The sequence below is a fragment of the Barbus barbus genome (genome assembly GCF_936440315.1).
Source record: "Barbus barbus genome assembly, chromosome: 9".
Lineage (NCBI taxonomy): Eukaryota > Metazoa > Chordata > Actinopteri > Cypriniformes > Cyprinidae > Barbus > Barbus barbus.
Window position 1 is genome coordinate 18,008,579 of NC_136737.1, and position 19,814 is coordinate 18,028,392.

Below are 19,814 nucleotides of genomic sequence, written 5' to 3' on the forward strand. Positions count from 1 at the left end.
AAAGTTTTGGCTTCCAAATAAATCATGAATTAATAAACACATGCAATTGTACAATCCTCTTTTTTAGATAGTTAGGTGTAGATATTGTACTCAATTATTTTAAAGGATTATTTTACGGTGAGCTGTCTTTTAGAAGTCACCTTTGAACAAACCAGGGCCAGTTGCACAAATATCGCCAGTTTGGGGAAGTCGTGGCCTAATGGTTAGAGAGTCGGACTTGTAATCCAAAGGTTGGGGGTTCGAGTCTCAGGCCGGCAGGAATTGTAGGTGGGGGGAGTGAATGTCCAGCGCTCTCTCCACCCTCAATACCATGACTGAGGTGCCCTTGAGCAAGGCACCAAACCCCCAACTGCTCCCCGGGCGCTGCAGCATAAAATGGCTGCCCACTGCTCTGGGTGTGTGTTCACGGTGTGTGTGTGTGTGTTCACTGCTGTGTGTGTGCACGTTGGATGGGTTAAATGCAGAGCACGAATTTCGAGTATGGGTCACCATACTTGGCTGAATGTCACTTCACTTACTTACTTAGTATGTTTAGACTGTTTCTTAAGAACTGGTTTGACCAACTAGCTGTTAACCAAGGAGTAATCCGTCTTACTTTTTGCATTCAAAAAGAGCAATTTACCTTTTTGTAATTGAGTTTTAAACTCAGCATTCCAAAATCCAATTTGACCAACTGGTACAGCCAGCTGGTAACAGGTTTGTTCTTGGTGCAAGATGGTCTACCAGCTTACAACCTGAAACCAGCAACAATGTTCCAAAACCAGCTGGATTTTTTTTTTCAGCTAGAAGTCTAACCGTTGTCTTTATAGTTCTGGTTTGTGGCATTCAAATCCTGCATCTCAGGGAATTTCCCAATTGCTAAATGGTGCCCAGTATTGGATGTTGGTGTCACCGCTGAGCTTCCTAACTAGTTTGAGAAGCATGGTGAACAATATTTTCCAGAAACATCATGATGGTGGTTTGGAGGAAATCTTGGCTACGTTACCAGTTATAAAAGGTGTGAGAAACTCTGGCCTTCGAGATTCAACAGTGTTTATGCTGCATTTCATTTGTACTCGGAAGCTGGAAATTCCAAGTTCCCTGAAGCTGGAACACCCTCCCAAGTTTATTAGCACTTATGTTTGTCTTTGTCTCAATAAACTCAGTGGTGCACACAATACTATCCAACCTCTATTTGTGGACATGAAACTATGGCATTATCTTTTATTCGACTTGTATTGCTAACAATAGATGGGTCCATATTGCTTATCTGACTTCTGTCCTGGAACACAGTCCACTTGGGGGTAAAGTCATTCCAAGCTCCAACATCTTACTTCCAAGGTAAATTGAATGCAGCATTAGCTACATCCCTAATCCAACAAATTTGAAAAGTCTAACCAAAGACTTGACCATTACAAGCAGGTGTTTTTGATTAGGGTCAGCACTAACCTTTGTAGGACAGTAGATCTCCAAGACCAGAGTTTCTCCAACCTTAGCTCCAACCCTAATCCAACACACCTGAAAAATCTAACCAAAGTCTTGAAGAATAAAAGCAGGTGTTTTGAATAGGGTTGGTGCTAAACTTTGTAGGACAGTAGAGCTCCAAGGCTAGAGTCTCTCCAACCTTAATCAAATACACCTGAAAAATTAACCAAAGTCTTGAAGATTACATGAAGGCATTTTTGATTAGGGTTGGTGCTAACCTTTGTAGGCCAGAGCTTTCCACCCATGAGACACCAGAACAACTCGTATCTGAATTAAACCATCTAGAGTAGAATGGAAGTTAATTCTGGTCCAAGCTGGTCCTCTTCAGCAGGGTGTCATGATCTTAAAGATATCATTTCTCATTTGGTTTCTCAGATGGATGTATTGGACGGACTGGGAGGAGGATGAGTTAATTGACAGCAGAGGAAGGATAGAGAAGGCCTGGATGGATGGATCTCACCGTCAGATCTTTGTCACATCCAACATGCTGTGGCCTAACGGCCTCACGCTGGACCACTCCTCCAGTGTCATGTACTGGTGTGATGCCTACTATGACCACATTGAGAAAATCTACCTCAACGGCAGCCACAGAATGGTTAGTAAATGAGTGAGTCGGTTCTTTAGTTCTCAGACAGCTCTGTTTCCTCTCTATGTTCATCTAAATATTTCCCTGTTACTCACAAACCTGATCTACTTTTCACAGGTGGTGTACAGCGGGAAAGAGTTGAATCATCCATTTGGGATTGCACATTATCAGAATTACGTATTCTGGACGGATTACATGAACGCCTCGATATTCCGTCTGGATTTGTCATCCAATGATGTTGCCCTAATGCGGGCTGAAAGACCACCTCTCTTCGGGATTCAGGTGTATGACCCGCAGAGCCAGAAAGGTAAATATGAATATGTATGCTGTGGATTTTAAGCCATAATGAATTCTTGAAGTCTTTCCAAGGGCTGCAATGATATAGAAGGACTTTGATGTCTAGCTATTGACTGTCTTCCAGAAACTCTAAGATTCAAATCGCCTGAGTTCTGAGAGGTGGTCTGATTCTTTATATATCATACCATATATATCATTTATATATATATCATCCCATAGCTGTGCCTCAAGGCCAAAACCTGTGTTGGCACACACTTGGTATACTATACGATACATGGAAAAGAAATATATTGCCCCATATGCCTTCACCTTTTAAACAGCTGAACATTCTAGAAACTAATATCACACCGGCAAGTCCCTGAATTTGAATAAATGCTTTGCAACGGATATTCCTCGAGTAGGATACTTAATGGTAATTTTAACCTTAAGACTTCATGATCCAAGCATTTTTGGGGCCCAGATCAAATAAGCCTAACTTCTCTCATATTTTAAAGGCTAGTTTGAAGGCATTTGCAGGAAATTTGTATGATTTGTCATTCTGAGGTTCTGGATCCAGATCTCCATTATGTCTCCATTGACAAGCAAGTGTTCTGAGGAACTAGGCAGTTTTTCGGTGCCTATACTCAGTTTTGTGACATTTTACTCCATCGCCCTGCTGTGCAGAAATGGGTACATCAAAATTACAGGGTAATTTACAAAGACAAAATTCCGCCACTGATGGTGACTTTTGCATGCATTTTCTTTCACTATCCCCCTGTATTTGGTGGCCTAACTTGTTCTTGATGGGATAAAATGGCTTTGATTGAATCTGAACTCATAGTTCTAGACATCTTTGGTGCTGTGAGCTATTAAGGTGACTGGGACTGATGAATGTTCATTTTGGTCTACAGTTTTGCTCAAGGTTAATCGCTGTGGCGGCTCCTGTAGAGTTACTCATATGTTGCATCTGGTAGAGATACTAAATGTCATTCGTAATAACAGCCAGCCAATGACAGGCCAGGATTGACCCAGCCATTTGAGGTACAGTAGGAATATGAATAAGTGGCATTGTAACCTGTGCTTAAATCGTTTTAAAACTTCAATGACTTCAAGACAAACTAAGGTATAGCAACTCTCCAGTTTAAATATCCGCAAATGGGTCTCAAAAAGGTATCCAAATGAGACTTCAAAGGATAATGAAGGTTTTGGAAACTTTTCCAAGTTGGTCGATGGTTGTAATTCATATGCTGTTGGTCTAAACAAACAGCTTGAAAATCATGTTTACACTACGCTACTGATGTTGACCAGATGTTTGGTGCATCATTTCGGCACCTGCGATAAAAGCTATTGGCAGTTGTAAGCACCTGTCAGTGTGCAACACAGGGGGTCTGAAACACTGTGGGGAACGGCACTGCCTACTGAAGCACTCAACATTGGATATTGAATTCACATGCTAAGCTAATGCAGCCAAGTGGAACTGTGCTGAATATATAATAACCTGCTACTGCATTTAGTTTTTAGTGGAAATGACAAGCCTTTGTTTATGAAATCTAAACTTTACTGAAAATATCTGGCCGTTGTATCATACCTTGTACAACATTTGTATGCAAATTTGGATTTGATAATTAGCATGCACTGTTTAACTCTTTCATGAGATGGCACTCAATATATATAAGCTACAATATAATAATACCTAGTGGATGTTTTCAAGTACATCAGAAAGACAAATGGTCTAATGTTCATTTATCATTTTACAAGCTTCACTCAGCTCTGTTCAGGAGAGTTGTTGTCGCGTTATGCTACATTAGCTTGCTATGACTCATTTTTTTGCATGACTTGACAATTGAGAGTGACCTGGGTATCATTTGCTCAGAACTGTTGTTCTATGAAATGATCAGTGGTTTCAGTTTACAGTCTCGTATTCACATAAAATGTTTAGTGTTTCCCTCAGGAAATGATATGTCTGAACAGTTTTGTCTTTTTCTGTAAATGCATTATAGAGCCAAAAAAGAGAGACTTTTTCATATCTGCTATGTGACTAAGCACTGCGAAAAGCACTGCTTGTTCAATTAACATTATCCGCATTAATCTGCATTAATCTCTGGAGATGATTCGGTGGACACATGTCCCGTAGAGTCCAATTGATGCTATTTTTCACTGGGAGTCTATGCCAGATACTTGCATCATTGATTTTAATGGAGCAAAGATCAATATTGGACAAGAGGCTCTGAGCATGACATTTCATGTCCTTTCTGGATGCTGGGCTTCACTGGGAGAGCTATTTGCATTGGAAAAAGCATTTAGTTGTTCATTTGGAGTGCTTGGACATGCTGTTAGTTGAAATCTGTGGTAACGCATTTAGTTTAACGCTCATGGGCTGCATCCGAAAACTTAGGCAGCTGACTTGCTGCCTCAATGCCTTATGAGGCAATGACTTTGCAGGCCGCATTTTTGCACGAAGGCACCTCATGAAACTGATTTCGAACTTCTGAGACAGTTTAATGACCTATAACAAAATAGAATGAGTTTTGGTGATAACTAACCAAATATTTAATTACCACAATACTGATTTCTCGCTAGAATTAACATCAAAAGTGCAAAAAGTTAGTCAGAAATATACATTACACCCAAACTGACCACCGAACGCAACTTTCAGAGGCCATCTTTATTTTTTTAGCTCAACCATCACGGAATGGAACACACAGGATTGTGGGATATCAAAGGCAGCAAAGGATACATCTATGCTGCCTTCAAAAATTGATCAGATGAAGGTATCTCATGAGACAGGAAATGAAGCTAACTTTGGATTCGGACGTGCCTTGATGCCTTCCTACCTTGGAGCATTTTTCAGTTTCCGGATACAGAAATCATCTTGTTCCTTGCGAGCTTGTGTAGAGTAATAAAACACTACATAAAATATGAGCCGATGTCGTTAAGATGTAACTTGTTCAAAAGATTTTAGTGAATCTAAGGATGGTTCATGTAAAAGAATTGGTTCAAGTAAATGATTCACTGATTCACTTAAGTGCAGTCACATTTAGTGAAGGACGGTTTTGAAGCACTGCTTTGTGAAGCTTCGAAACCTTTATGAATAATTTGTTTTGAAACAGTGATTCGGAGCACGTATCAAACTGCCAAAGTTATAGTAAATGAGGCTTTGCTACATTATAAGTGTTTCGCAACATTTTGAAATTTCTATGGTTTGCTGTTGAGTCATGCAAATCATGCAAGTGGCGAGCCACTGAACCAGCGTTTATGGTTCTTACCTGATCTCGGATCAGTTTTAATGAGATATTTGTGTAAAAAACCCCCGCATATTTATATATTTAATATAATATATTTAATAAATATTAATAATAGTTATTAAAAAATACACATATTATACAGACACTTCAAATTTAATGTTATTTTATTATTTAAATTGCATTTAAGGTATTATAGTTTCAAGAAAACATTTGCAGTGAGTTTGTAAAAACTGTTTTTATGCATGTTTTGACCTGAGTTTTTGTTGCATTTACACAGTTTTGACCAGCAGGTGTCAGTCAGCATGTGGTTTTCTCGCACTTCAAAACTGTGAATCATTTTGCGAACTAATTCGTTCAGTTGATTCGAAGCTTCGAAAAGGTTTGTTACTCCCATCACTAGATAAATTCACCATACTTTAGCGAATGTTCATAAGTGAAATTCAGTCATTTCAATAGGAATCCACTCGACTGGAAAGTTCCCATCAGTATTAAAAAGATTTCCCAATGCGGTTTTCGTAATACTGTTCATTACTCTTTTTTTTTTTTTTGATTAATCGCATCCAAAATAAAAGTTTTTGTTTACATAATGTTTGTGTGTATACTGTGTATATTTATTATGTATATATAAATACAAACACATGTATGTATATATTTAAGAAAAATATGTTATGTTTATATATTAAATATATTTATATATAATATAAAATATATAAATGTATAAATGTGTAAATTATTTCAAAATATATAATGTATGTGTGTGTATTTATACATAATAAATATACACAGTACACATACATAATGTACGCAAAAACTTTTATTTTGGATGCGATTAATCGCGATTAATCATTTGACAGCACTAATTTTAATATATACTTTAGCTAAATATTTTTGTTTAGTAATGACTGTTTTTTGACTACGTATATAAATAGGACATGTAATTTCAATGTAATTTTGTCACCCTAATTAGCATTTTCATTGGGTTACAGCCACATAAGAGCCAACTGCTCTAATATAATTATATACATAAAATATTATTCACTTAAGTAGCTATATATTTGTATGTATATATTTTATAGTGTAGCTAACTAACTAATGCAGCTTCTCCAACACATTGTGAACATAAACATAATATGAAAATTATGGTTTATTTGACATCTTCAACCATGTATAATGTCTCCAAACTGCATTAAATATCACATTTATCTTTCTTTGCTTTTTTCCTCAGGTAATAACCAGTGTTCGGCAAATCACGGAGGCTGTGGCTCTTCGGCTCTATGCCTTGCTACGCCTGCAGGTCGCATATGCGCCTGTGCAGACGGCCAACATTTGGAGAAAGAGAACGTCACCTGTTCATGTAAGCTTCTAGTAGTCGTTTATAATGATTATTCAGGCATAATATGATATATGAGCTATAATTTGCACAATATGAGCGACAGAAATATTACTAGCCACTGAAAACATGTTGCATCATATGTGGTTAGAGCTGATGTAATTGATTGTTATTCTGGGATTATAAATGGTATGTGGTAGAGCAGAATATGCAGGTTTTGTATTGGTACCCGCAGGCTTGTCAATAATGGTGGCGATTTGTGGGAAATATGACAACAGATCAGATATGTTTATGTTAAGCTGAATATGTCCATTGATTTCCATTTCCAGAGGGGGATGTAAATGTCTCCGCTCAACCTGCGGTTTGGCTGTAACTGTGTTTGTGTGTGGTTTGGCCTTAAGTCCATTGTAAACTCATGTTGATTCAATTTACTGCAGAAATTACTTCTGTTTTGCTAGCTTTTTATTTTGTGTGTCATTATATGTATACGGTGAAAGCGTGTGCCTGGTTTAAGCATAAGTCAGAACTAAAGAACTGGCCACTTTTAACACTTGAGTTGGAATTTGAGTAGAATAGTCCATGCTACACATGACGTTAAATTGGTATCACAGGAAGTAGAATTTGCTCACTGCAATTCCAATTCAGATAAATTTAACAATCAAAATAAATGATTTGATGTAACAGAACTTTTACAACAAAACCTAATTGCATCACTAATTATGGTGATAATCTTTAAGTCTGTTGTTAAAATATAGTGGTTACACTGTTACTAATTTCATTTAGCACAAAATAATTGTATTATTATTATTATTATTATTATTATTATTTATTTTAGGATTTAAAAACATGAAATTAAGACATTAAGATACTGAAGTCTTATTATTATTATTATTTGTTTCTGATAATTTGTAGTATTTCCTTTTTTTCTGTCTTAAACTAGTCGCCTCAAGCATTTGGACCCTATTATATCAAGATGTATTTACATTTACATTTATGCATTTAGCAGACGCTTTTATCCAAAGCGACTTACGTTGCATTCAAGTTACAGTTTTTACATTTTATCAGCTCTTGCTTTCCCTGGGAATCGAACCCATGACCTTGGCGTTGCTAGCGCCATGCTCTACTATTTGAGCTACAGGAAAGCTACCTATGTATTTAAGAAAATAACAAACAAACAAACAACCAAACAAGCAAACAAATAAATACATAAGCTCAATTCAAAGTGTTATTTTAGTATAATTACTATTATAGTTTTGTTAATATTTTAAATTATTATATTATATTTTGTTTTATTTTTATTTTCTATCTATCTATCTATCTATCTATCTATCTATCTATCTATCTATCTATCTATCTATCTATCTATCTATCTATCTATCTATCTATCTATCTATCTATCTATCTATCTGTCTGTCTGTCTGTCTGTCTGTCTGTCTGTCTATCTGTCTATCTGTCTATCTATCTATCTATTGTTAGCAATAATAACCCTGGCACAGAGAGAAAAGGTTTTCTATCTGTGTGTGTGTGTGTGTGTGTGTTCTTTCTCTAACATCTTGTTCCTGCCCTTTTCAGCCCCATCAGAAATCGCTAAGACAAAGCACTGCGGCCCAATGGAGTTTCAGTGCCAGAACCAGCGTTGCATTCAGCTCTCATGGAAGTGTGATGGGGATGATGACTGCTCAGACGGCAGCGATGAAGATCCACACCTCTGCTGTAGGTCTTCTCGCACTTTTGTAGTCCAACTATGAACCTACAGAAACAAAGGTTGTCTCCACAATGGAAAACTAGAGTAATGCCTACTTCATAATCTACACTGTAGACTACCACAACCTGAAGGTGGATATTTATTTTTTACAATTTAAATAAAAGGCCTTTTCCTTGCTTTTATTTATATATATATATATATTACATAAAACCTATATTTATATCTATAAATAAGGGGAACACACAAATACTAATATTATGACTGTATATAATACAAGCTTTTTTATTGTTTTAAATTATAGGTTTTATGTGCTTTTTATAATAAAAATGAAAAGAACAACTAGTAATTACAACCTAGCATTTAAATATGTAAAATAGTCAAATCTACACTAAAATTATATTATTCTTTATATTTAATGATAATGAAATGATGAACAGTACATTTTAGTATTGTTTATTCTGTTTAATATTGGGGTTTTTTCTATTGAAAAAATTATTATAGTACAAATAATATAGATTTTCAGTCATGTTGATAATTTCAAATGTTGTACAGAAGTAATTATAGGGTTAAAATCATAGTTGATGCACTTTGCTTTGAAAAGAAAGATCAAGTTAAGCACATTGCATTGTGGGATACAGTATGCCACGGTATGTTGACATATGACACATTTCAATGACACATTTCAAAACATTTGGACAACCAGATGCTTTCAGATGAATTTGTGTTACTAATTGACAGGCCGTTTGTTTTTCCTCAGCCAATCGCAGCTGCCCAGTGGACCAATTTAAATGCCTGAACAACCGCTGTATCCCGAAGAGATGGCTGTGTGATGGCACCGACGACTGCGGCAGCAACGAGGATGAGTCCAACCGCACCTGCTCAGGTGAGCTTCACTCTGGAGCCCTGTCCTACATGGACGGCCCCATATATGCGCCCAGCCATCCGGAACAGCCTCGCCAACCGGCCCCACCGCTGGGAGACACATTGCTCGCTGTAGGCTACTAGCGCTCAAAGCTAGCGCCAGTGGAGTATAAGTTGCCTTGAGAGGAGAAGGAGTCTTACATGACACCCCCCCATATAATTTCCCGCCGGTACCGGCCCATGTCACACGTTCCCTCTGGTCGGAGCGACTGCACGGAAACAAAACTAGGTTCGCCCGCATAATTCATCATGCACTTGGTGGGATTTACACCTGACACACATCTGTTTCAGCCCAGTGAGCTCGAGTCCTTCGTGAGCGTTTCCGTGTCTCGCTTTGGGTCGTCGATTGCGAATGACCGAGTCTGTCAAGTTTACACCTCCTGGAAGGATCCGGCATCTAATTTACTTTTAGATTGAACCATATCCTGCGGTCTAAATCTCTAGAAGTCGTCGTCCAAATGTCTCCTCCTTTGGGGGTTTTCCTGAGATCGGGATAAATACGTAATCTGAAACATCAATATCTAAGTAAAGATGCTGTGTTTAAGTCACATCGTGTTGTCAGAGCCGTATCGTGCTAGTTGATAAAAGGGCTGGAGACAAATTTCACACATTTCACCAACAAGCAGCGGTCAATTTAATTTAGATAGCCTACAGACAAAGTTCCCCTTTGTGGGTAATACAATTTTCTAATCTAATCTCTAAAAGAAGAATTTGGAGAAAATCAATGACAAGTGTTTGGGAGAGTAGGGAAGGGGGGGCGGAGAGTTCGTGCCAGCTTGTTATTTACAATCATCTTATCTGTCAAAGGAAATTCTGGATTTTTGGGGTGGATTCATTCCTGTGGCTTTCAGAAAGATGTTACATTTTAGGATATAATTCAAGATTTATTTATTTATTTATTTGCAATTGATTTAAATGATGGTTTTATGTACTATTTGTATTAAAATATATATAAAAAAGTATTTTGTAAAAATATATAAAAATAAGGAAATCTGTAAACATAAAATATATACTTTTATAAATTATTATTATATTATATTTACTATTTCATCATAACAAAAACACAAATAGAGTATGTAAGCATTGTTTATTCTTTTTAACATTTTTTTTTTAGAAAATATGGCCTATATAGTACAAATAATACATAAAATCTATAATTGAAGTAAAACAAATCAATATTAATACAAATATAAACAATACAAGACTTTATTTTATTTTTTTAAGTTTTGTATTGATTTAATTTATAGGATTCATGTGCTGTTTATAATGAAAATTATTTGTTTTGTACAAAAATATGTAAAACCTATAACTTGTAAAATTATATTATAAAATTTATTTTATATATATTTTTTGGCAACAAGTTGCAAAAATCCTTTTTCATAAGAACTGCTCATTAACATTCGACCAATTAGTTCCCAGGTTGCTGTCATGAGAGACCGAACAGTCACTTAAAAAATGATATTTTAAAAAGTCACAAAATAAATGCTCACTTTTCTTGAATATTTATGATTTGAACTCCATTCGGTCTTCAAAGGCGCCTTCAGAACAAGGTTCATAATCGAACCTGGAATTTCAAAATGACATCTTGAGGGAACTAATTAATCGTCTAGAAAGTGTAACAGGGAGAAAAAAAACCCCTAACTCCTGTAATTAAGTAGCTCTGACTAGCAAGACTTACAGGCTAAAAACGAGAAATAATAATAAATAAAATAAAAAGGTTTTACACGTTTCACACCCTCTGAAGATGAATAGATCATTAAAATCAACGACATTGACATTTTGGCAAGACTCCCAAGATGACGCTCCGATGCAAACGTTCTCATAAGCAGGGTTCAGAATACACCTACTGAAAAACTTAAATTTTAATAAAACTGGTAGAAGTGAGAACCAAAATAAACTTCAGGCATAGTTAAACTATGACGAACTAGCTATTCTTGCCAACTGACGCATCATTAATTTATATCACCACATTGTGCTCGTTTCATATTTTAGCCTGTTACTTTTTCTACATTGATATGCATAAAATTGGTAAACAACCAAACTTGTGGTCTGTTACTCTGTCAGAATTAAAATCTGCACCTGTTCGGCTGTATGTTCCAGTTTGCTTGCCTTCGTTCAAAGCTTCATAAAACAGCACAACCTGACCTTCAAAGGTTATTCAAACACCTGCAGTCCTTTTGCAGCAACACTGGAAGATGCTAGAAATGCAGGGAGTCTTCTATTCCTGGTTTTCAGTTATTGATTAAAAGGTATATTTTAACCAAATAAAGAATTCAGTTTTCATTTCCTATAATGTTGTTCCAAACCTGCATTACAGTAGATTTATTCTTACGTCAAGCACAAAAGTAGATATTTTGAAAAATGTTTGTGCTGCTCTTTTACGTCTTAAATCCGATCAGACTTTATTTTTCTGCCACTATAAATACTGTCTGTTTTGTCCTACACCATTTCCTTCTTTGACCGCAAGTAGTTCTGCTAAACCATCTGCTAACTTGTTTATAGTGTCCTTTGTTAAATCGGGACCAAGGTTTGTTCAGTAATTCATGCCTCAAGGGTCACATACTTTATCTGAACATCCTTGATTCAAGTTCTCTCACTGTCGCTACTGGATGGTTTGTCGGCCTCGTACAGCCAGCTGAGGGAAAACAGTTATCTTTAGCCTTCAAAACACTTCACAGATAAATTTTTGTTCTTTTGCGATACATTTTTTTTAATGCTGTGATCAATAACTATTACAATTCAATCTCACACCCGTCAGTCCTTTACATTCTCCATGTGTTTGCTTCTGTTGTGAAGAGTTTGAATGTTTTCTCGCAGTTTAACACACTGAGAGAAAACTTCTGAATCCCGCTGAGAGGTTTTACCCGCTGGGTATATTTACCATATCCGTGTCTTCATAACATGGTTAATTCCTGTTCATAGGTGCCAGATGTTGATACAAAACACATTTTGAACACCGCACCCATTCATAAGTCCTGCAGAAAAGACACGAACTGTAATATTGGATGTCATGGGTTTAGGGGTTTATCTCCGAAAGCGATTATTCAGTATCACGGCTGAGACTGGATACAGACCTGGAAAAGGTGAAAACAAATCCAGATGATTTTTCAAGCATGGAAGAAAAATAAATACTGTCCTTGGGTCCAAAAGTGTAAGATTACATAGAAAGTCTTGGATTTATATTTTAGAGTTTTGTATTGTAGGGTTTTACTGTATGATATGAGTAATTTACTGTATTCTATATATATATATATATATACAGGGTGCGATTTGCTGGGGGGGATTGGGGGGATTTCCCCCCCTCTGGTTTATGCATCCCTGCCTCTGCTGAATTATTTTCATCCCCGGTGGGGATAAAAACATCCCGCGATCTCGCTCCGAGGTTTCCTATCTAAATCAAATGATTCGTGATACGGGCTTTGAAGGCCCGTTCTGAATCAAACGATTTGCGATACGCGATTCGATCGGAGCGCTTCAAATCATTTTGTGACTCAGTGAAAAGCTCCGTTGATACTGTGTTCTTTGATCGCTTTTGTTGCTTGAATAACCTTGGAAATGAAATCATTACAATTAATAACTTACAATGTAACTAACTTGCAATGATTTTAATAGATTGTGATCACGTTAAATACAGTTTCTGTCGTATTAAAAACATTTCATGACATGACACCTATATATTACTTGCCTAAAATGACTTTTAACTCATTGTTATGCTAATAATATAATTGATTAAAATGTTGTGCTAAATTAGAACAAGGAATACAAGCATTTTTTATTAGACTTTTAGGCCCTGCTTTTTTAACGGTTCAAGAAAAAAAATTATAAACTATGTATTCGTAGTTATGGTGATTATAAGTTTCGAATTAAATTTAAATAATTATAAATTACATTAAGACTACTAGATTCTTAGACTTTTAAACCATGCTTTTATTAAAAAATAATATAATAGATACAAAATAAAAATTATAATTTAATATTATTATTTCTCAAAACTTTCTAAAATAGTTATTAAAATCATTATTTCATCTTGAAAAAAAATAAAAATAAATTTTTAAGAGAATTGTTCAAGGCTGCACACAATCTTTTTCAGCACTCTGATGGATTACTTGGGTTTTGTACAAGATGTAGGAGTGAGATTGAACACATCCATTCAGGTGTGATTTAATATCTGCGCTTTGTTGCTTCCCACAGCCCAAACCTGCCAGCCGGGCCAGTTTCCCTGTGAGAATGGACGCTGCATCCCGGAGAACTGGCGCTGTGACCGTGATGATGACTGCGGGGATCAGTCGGATGAGTCTTCGTCATGTGGTGAGTCTTCCTCACATGGAGCGCTTTGAAGTTCTTCCCTCTGTATTTCCATATTTTATCTTTGCTATCATAATTTTTCTGGTCTGTTTCATCGCCAAGCCTCCGTATACTTCAATTAGAGGCTTTTTATCAATCCATAGTACAGTATTTTATCTTGTTATATATTTTGAGCATGTCATTAATGGCTAATTGCATTGAAACATGATTCAAAAACCACACTTTATTTCTTTATTACTTTTGTTTGATTTCTTATCAGAATAAGATCCTGAAAATTGTTGAACTGAAGGCGTCAATCGTTTCCAGATGATTTACAGAGAAATACATCTTCTGTTCATAAATGACGCCCATTGTAGTTTCTCAAAACAGAAGAACAAGGTCAGATGTGCTGTTTTGAGTTCAGTTTAATCTGATGGCCTGAGGCTTTTAACAACAATAGACAAGCTATTGAGAGCCTAGACAAAACTATGCCATAGATCTGAAGTGTTTTCTGTAGCATCCTCACGCAAACAAAGAAAAAGGCCTGTTCTGTTTTCATATTTCCTCTGTTGTTGGCTCTTTGATATCTTTTGATGTTTTTATGCAAATGGAGGTCACACACTCCTTTCCACCAAACTGCTTTGATTTAAGCTGTGAAGGTCACCTTCTGCTGTTATGATCACATCTGAACTGTGACCCTATTGGATGGTTTTCTGCATTCTGAAGTGAAAATGATCCAATGGATGTTGGAGTTATAGACTTTCTTTGCTGCGTGGTAGCCAATCAGTTGAGTACATGCAACGTAGTATCTCAAAGAAAAATCATGGTAAAATGCATTTCAATGTAAAAACAACATCAAAAGGAATCCTCAAAAATACAGATATAAAAACTAAATATAATAATTGTTTTTATATTGCATATACACTATTGTTTAAAAGTTTGGGGTCAGTATTTTTTATTTTTTGTAAGAATCAACCAGGATTCATCAATAGTGGCCATAAAGACATTTCTAATGTTCAAAATATTTTTCAAACTATTCTTTTGAACTTTGAATCTATGTATCTATGGATAATGAATACTTTTTATTCTTCATGAAATCTTTATTCATTGCCTCACAGCCAAGGCTGGTGCAATTAAAGTTAAAACGCCTACAGTGCATTTCCAGGGTCAAAATGATCATTTGCCAGATACTAAATGCAAGTGAAAATTGGCCTTGACATGTAAATAAAGCAAGATCATTCGATTTATTTACCAAGCGATTGAAATCAAAATCAAACTTCTGAAACTCTTTACTAAAGACACTTCATTTAACAACTTATTCTTCAGGGGAAAATATGCCTTAAGTGTCTGCAATACCTACGAAGTAAGTTTTCCCAGAACTCTAGCAACATACAGTATTTCTCACATTAAGCCGCCGAAATGAAAACGACGCTGTCTTCACGCTTGCATTTGATGCAGCTGTCCTCAGTAGAGTTTGAAAAAGGCAGACACCTTAAAATCAGCCCATCAAACAATATCTCAACTGAATACACAATGACATGGAGGAACTATTTTAGGTTCCTCAAACAACCTTTCAGTGAACAGTTCTTTCATGTTTTAGTGTGAAGAACATTTTAATAATCTAAAGAACCTTTTTCCCACTTTGAAGAAACTTTTAGGCAATTGAAATGTTCTTCATGGAACCATCAATGTCTATCAAGAACCTTTATTTTTAAGAATGAATGTAGAGATTCAATGGAAGAACCATTTTGGTTCCCCAAAGAAACTTTCAGTGAACAGTTCTTAAAAGAACCATTTTCTTGGTGTGAAGAACATTTTAATTATCTATAGCAGAGGACCCCACAGGCCGTGGAAGGGTTGCTATTGGGTTGCAAGAACATTCTGGGAAAAATGTGTATTGATATGATACTCTTGTTATTTATTTTGCGTTAATATTTGTTCTATTTATTCTGGATTTTTGTTTGTTGTATGCGATTGCTATGCATTTGATGTAAATTAAATGTTCAATAAGTAAATGAAGGATTGTTTTGATCTGTCATATATATATATATATATATATATATATATATATATATATTATTCTAAAGAACCTTTCTCCACTAAAAAGTACCTTTGCGGAATGGAAAGATTCCATGGATGTTAAAGGTTCTCCATGGAACCATCAATGCCAGTAAAGAACCTTTATTTTTAAAAGGGCAGTTTTAAAAAGAAACATTTATTTCTTAGTGTGAAGAACATTTTAATAATGTGAAGAACCTGTTGTGCAAATATTGATGTTAAATATTCTTCATGGAACAATTAATGCAAATACTAATAAACCTTCATTTTCAAGAATGTAATGATTCAATAGAAAAAAACATTTTGGTTCTTCAGCGAACTTTTCAGTGAACATTTCTTTTTTTTCAACTTTGTATTTGTTGTTGTTGGTGTGAAGACCATTTTAATAATCTAAAGGAGCTTTTTCAAACTTTAAAGAACATGTTGTGGATTTTTTCTATGGATATTGAAGATTCTTCATAGAACCATCAATGCCAATAAAAAGCCTTTAATTTAGCATACATTTGCATATAGCATTAATTTGCATGTATTCATTACCAAAAAGGCTGGAACTTTGTGTATTTGTTGTGCTCAATGCCTAAAAGTTCAGAATATGAGTGACATTCTTGGATTTCCTCATCATAAACACAAAGATAAGTCAAGGCAATTATCCTTATATATTGAAAAAACAAACTATGAATAGCTTTGCATGATGTTATGCTGTTTATTACTATCCTTTGACTATCTCAGCGCTCCAAGGCCCGCCGTAAACCCATTGTGATGGCTCGTGTCGTCTGCGACAGCACTGTTCAGCTCGTGTAAATGAGAGATGAGAAATACCAGCAGATCTCAACCTCTTTTCCTCAGAGGGATGAAGTGTGCGTTCAAAGATTTCTCCTCTGTTAGTCGTCGCATCTTATTACCGTTTAAATTTCCTTGGGTAACGTTCCAGGGTCGCTTTGGTTCTCACACACAGGAGCCGCGTATTGAGTAATTAAAGTTTATGCTTGGCTTCCTCAAATCAGAATCAAGCTGGCACAGGAAAGCCGTGCGCGCACCATCTGAGAAATGTCGAGAGTCGCCCCGTTCGCCATGAAGTCGCAGCACATGGCATCGCACGGCTGCTCGCTCGCTCCATACTGTGAGTCGATGTCAGTTCACTGCATACTTCCTGTCAGTAACCAGGGAGCTTCTTTTCTAATGCATGTTTACTTTTGAAAGGTGGTGTGACCCCACAAAGACGCCACTGTTGGTTTATTTGGAAATGCACGTGAGGCAGGTTAGCACTTCTGTCTCGTGAAAGATAAGACAGACGGTGCAAAGTTCAGTAGAAACAAACTCTGTGTTTGTTGTTCTTGGCGGTGAAAAGTTGTTAGTCGAAGGCGTAATCTAAGCTTTTATTATTCTGTTTGCATTTTCTTCTGACATGGGCCCAACGTTGACTTGTGAAGTTAGAAGGGGGTGTCCTTTGCCCTTCATTGCGCTGATTTGTTGTTGTTGTCCTCCTTATTAGATTTCCCAACCTGTGAACCGCTGACCCAGTTCGGCTGTACTAATGGGAAATGCATCAGTGTGAAATGGCACTGTGATTCCGGTGAGCTAAAGTGAATAAAGATCTGAATGGATGTTTTTTTTAATTGATCATAATAATAATAATTAGATAATGATACGGGGATAATAATTAGATTAAAGTTTGTCATGTTTTTTTATTTTATTAATTTTACATTTCACTTCGGAGAAAAAAATAAATAAATATATATATAAACTTTATTTCCTGGGAATAAAGAAAAGTAATGTGTTTGTCCTGCTTCTTTTTTCCTCTCATTCTTCAATCTGTCCTTTCTTATTTCCTTGATACTTTCCTTCATGTCCCTCCTTCCTTCCTTTACTTTCATCTTCCTACTTTCTTTCTTTCTTTCTTTCTTTCTTTCTTTCTTTCTTTCTTTCTTTCTTTCTTTCTTTCTTTCTTTCTTTCTTTCTTTCTTTCTTTCTTTCTTTCTTTCTTTCCGTCATCCATTTATCATTTTGCCCATCCTTCCTCCATTCTTATTTCCTGATACTTTCATTCTTCCTTTAATTTCATCTTACTACTCCTCTTCCATCCATCCTTCCTTTTGTCTTTGCTTCCTTCCTTTTGTCTTTGATCCTTTGTCATTGTGCTTGTAATGCTTCCTTTTTCCTTCCATTCTTCCATTTGTCCTTCCTTATTTTCTTTGGTTTCTTCCTTCCTTCAATTTAATCGTCCTACTCTTCTTCCTTCCTTGATTCTTTCCTTTCACCCATCTTTCTTTCTTTTTCTTTCTTTCTTTCTTTCTTTCTTTCTTTCTTTCTTTCTTTCTTTCTTTCTTTCTTTCTTTCTTTCTTTCTTTCTTTCTTTAATTTAATCTTCCTATTCGTCTTCCTTCATTGATTCATTCCTTTCATCCATCCATCTTTCTTTCCTTCCTTTGTTCCTTCCATCCTTCCTTTAATGTACTGTAAACTTGCTTCTTTCCTTCCTTTATCAATTCCCTTGTCTATTTGTCCTTCCTTTCTTCCTTCCTTAATTCCTTCCTCTTTTTTGATCTGTTCTTCTTTCTTTCCTTCCTTCATTTGTCCATCGTGTCTCTCTCTCTCTCTCTCTCTCTCTCTCTCTCTCTCTGTCTCTAGAGGATGACTGTGGGGATGGCAGTGATGAGGTGGGCTGCGTTCACGCTTGTTCGGTGGCTCAGTTTCAGTGCTCCAGCGGGAAGTGCATCCCTGAGCACTGGATGTGTGACGGGGACAATGACTGCGGTGACCTCAGCGACGAGAACGCCACCTGCTCCAGGACAGGTGCTCATGATCGCACAAAACACAAACACACAGAAACATTGACCTAAAACTGACGTCTTCCACCTTCAAAATGCCAACATTTGTAACCACAAAACCTTAACCACCAAGACCCTTTCCCTCCATTAGCGCTCTCTGCCATTAATGACTGCAGTGAGAAAGAGTTCCACTGCCGTGGCGACGGAACCTGCGTTCCTGAAATATGGCGCTGCGACGGAGACAAAGACTGCGAGGATGGTAGCGATGAATTTGCCTGTGAGGGACCCAAGAGAATGTGTGACCCCAAGGCAAAGTTCACCTGCAAGGTCTCAGGTAGAAAGCAATATCTATTACATAATTGCATTATTACGTTACATAATCAAGATTCACACTTCGGAAAATTCTCTATAATGTCATCTCTGGGTAAAGAGGGCCATGAATATGATCATTAATCGTTTGATTGTGGCCTGGGGTGGTGTGATGAATCAGCACTCATTCAAATTATATTGCATTACCGTTATTCAGCTGAAAATGGGACTGTGATGTGAAAAGACGCTTCCAGAAGGCCATTGATTATTGCTTTGCTTCCCTCTAGACTGAATTAATCATGTTTAAGATGCATCGTTTTGTTCAGTTTGAGGCAGACCAGGAATATTTTATTACCCTTGTGAGTTGGGTTCAGGTAGAATTGTATTTGTGTTCATGTGTGTTTGTGGGTAAGTGTGTGTGTGTGTGTGTGTGTGTGTGTGTGTGTGTGTATCTGTGATGCTGAACTTCAAAAGTTAGAGGTTGGAAAGTGGAGCATTTGCCACTTAAAAAAGCTGGAGGCTGGTTTATGAGAGGAACTTTTGAGGAAAAAAAAGACGTACTTCAATTTGTGACGTAATATTCTAGAGCTGTCAGTCAACTAAAATGTGTAATTAAAAATAATTCCATAATATGAAGTTTAATTAAGCAAATTAATGGCAGGTAAACTGGATATTTGCCCCAAATGAAGCTAATTAAAAGGCTAAACTGGTTTCCTGGTCTTAGATGGTCTCTTAGACATGTCTATTTAAATAACCAAATAAATAAAAAAATCCAAATACATCCCTGCTGAAAAAAAAACAAAACAAAAGAAAAACAGCGTAAGCTGGTTGGCTGGTCTTCCAGCCTTATCATAACTGGTTTGCAGGC

At 36.5% G+C, this 19,814-nt stretch overlaps 1 protein-coding gene across 1 annotated transcript in view; it reads left to right on the top strand.

The window, feature by feature from the left end:
* Positions 1-19,814, top strand: part of LOC306874752 (low-density lipoprotein receptor-related protein 1B-like) — a gene marked incomplete at its 5' end in the record, with an annotated part of 280,259 nt that overhangs the window by 89,629 nt on the left and 170,816 nt on the right. The window contains 9 exons of the mRNA XM_079424987.1: positions 1,840-2,059; positions 2,168-2,357; positions 6,797-6,925; positions 8,474-8,614; positions 9,364-9,489; positions 13,719-13,835; positions 17,362-17,442; positions 18,498-18,662; positions 18,789-18,971. Of these exons, the coding sequence (XP_079281113.1) occupies positions 1,840-2,059; positions 2,168-2,357; positions 6,797-6,925; positions 8,474-8,614; positions 9,364-9,489; positions 13,719-13,835; positions 17,362-17,442; positions 18,498-18,662; positions 18,789-18,971 (1,352 nt within the window). The remainder of the gene's footprint in view (positions 1-1,839; positions 2,060-2,167; positions 2,358-6,796; positions 6,926-8,473; positions 8,615-9,363; positions 9,490-13,718; positions 13,836-17,361; positions 17,443-18,497; positions 18,663-18,788; positions 18,972-19,814) is intronic.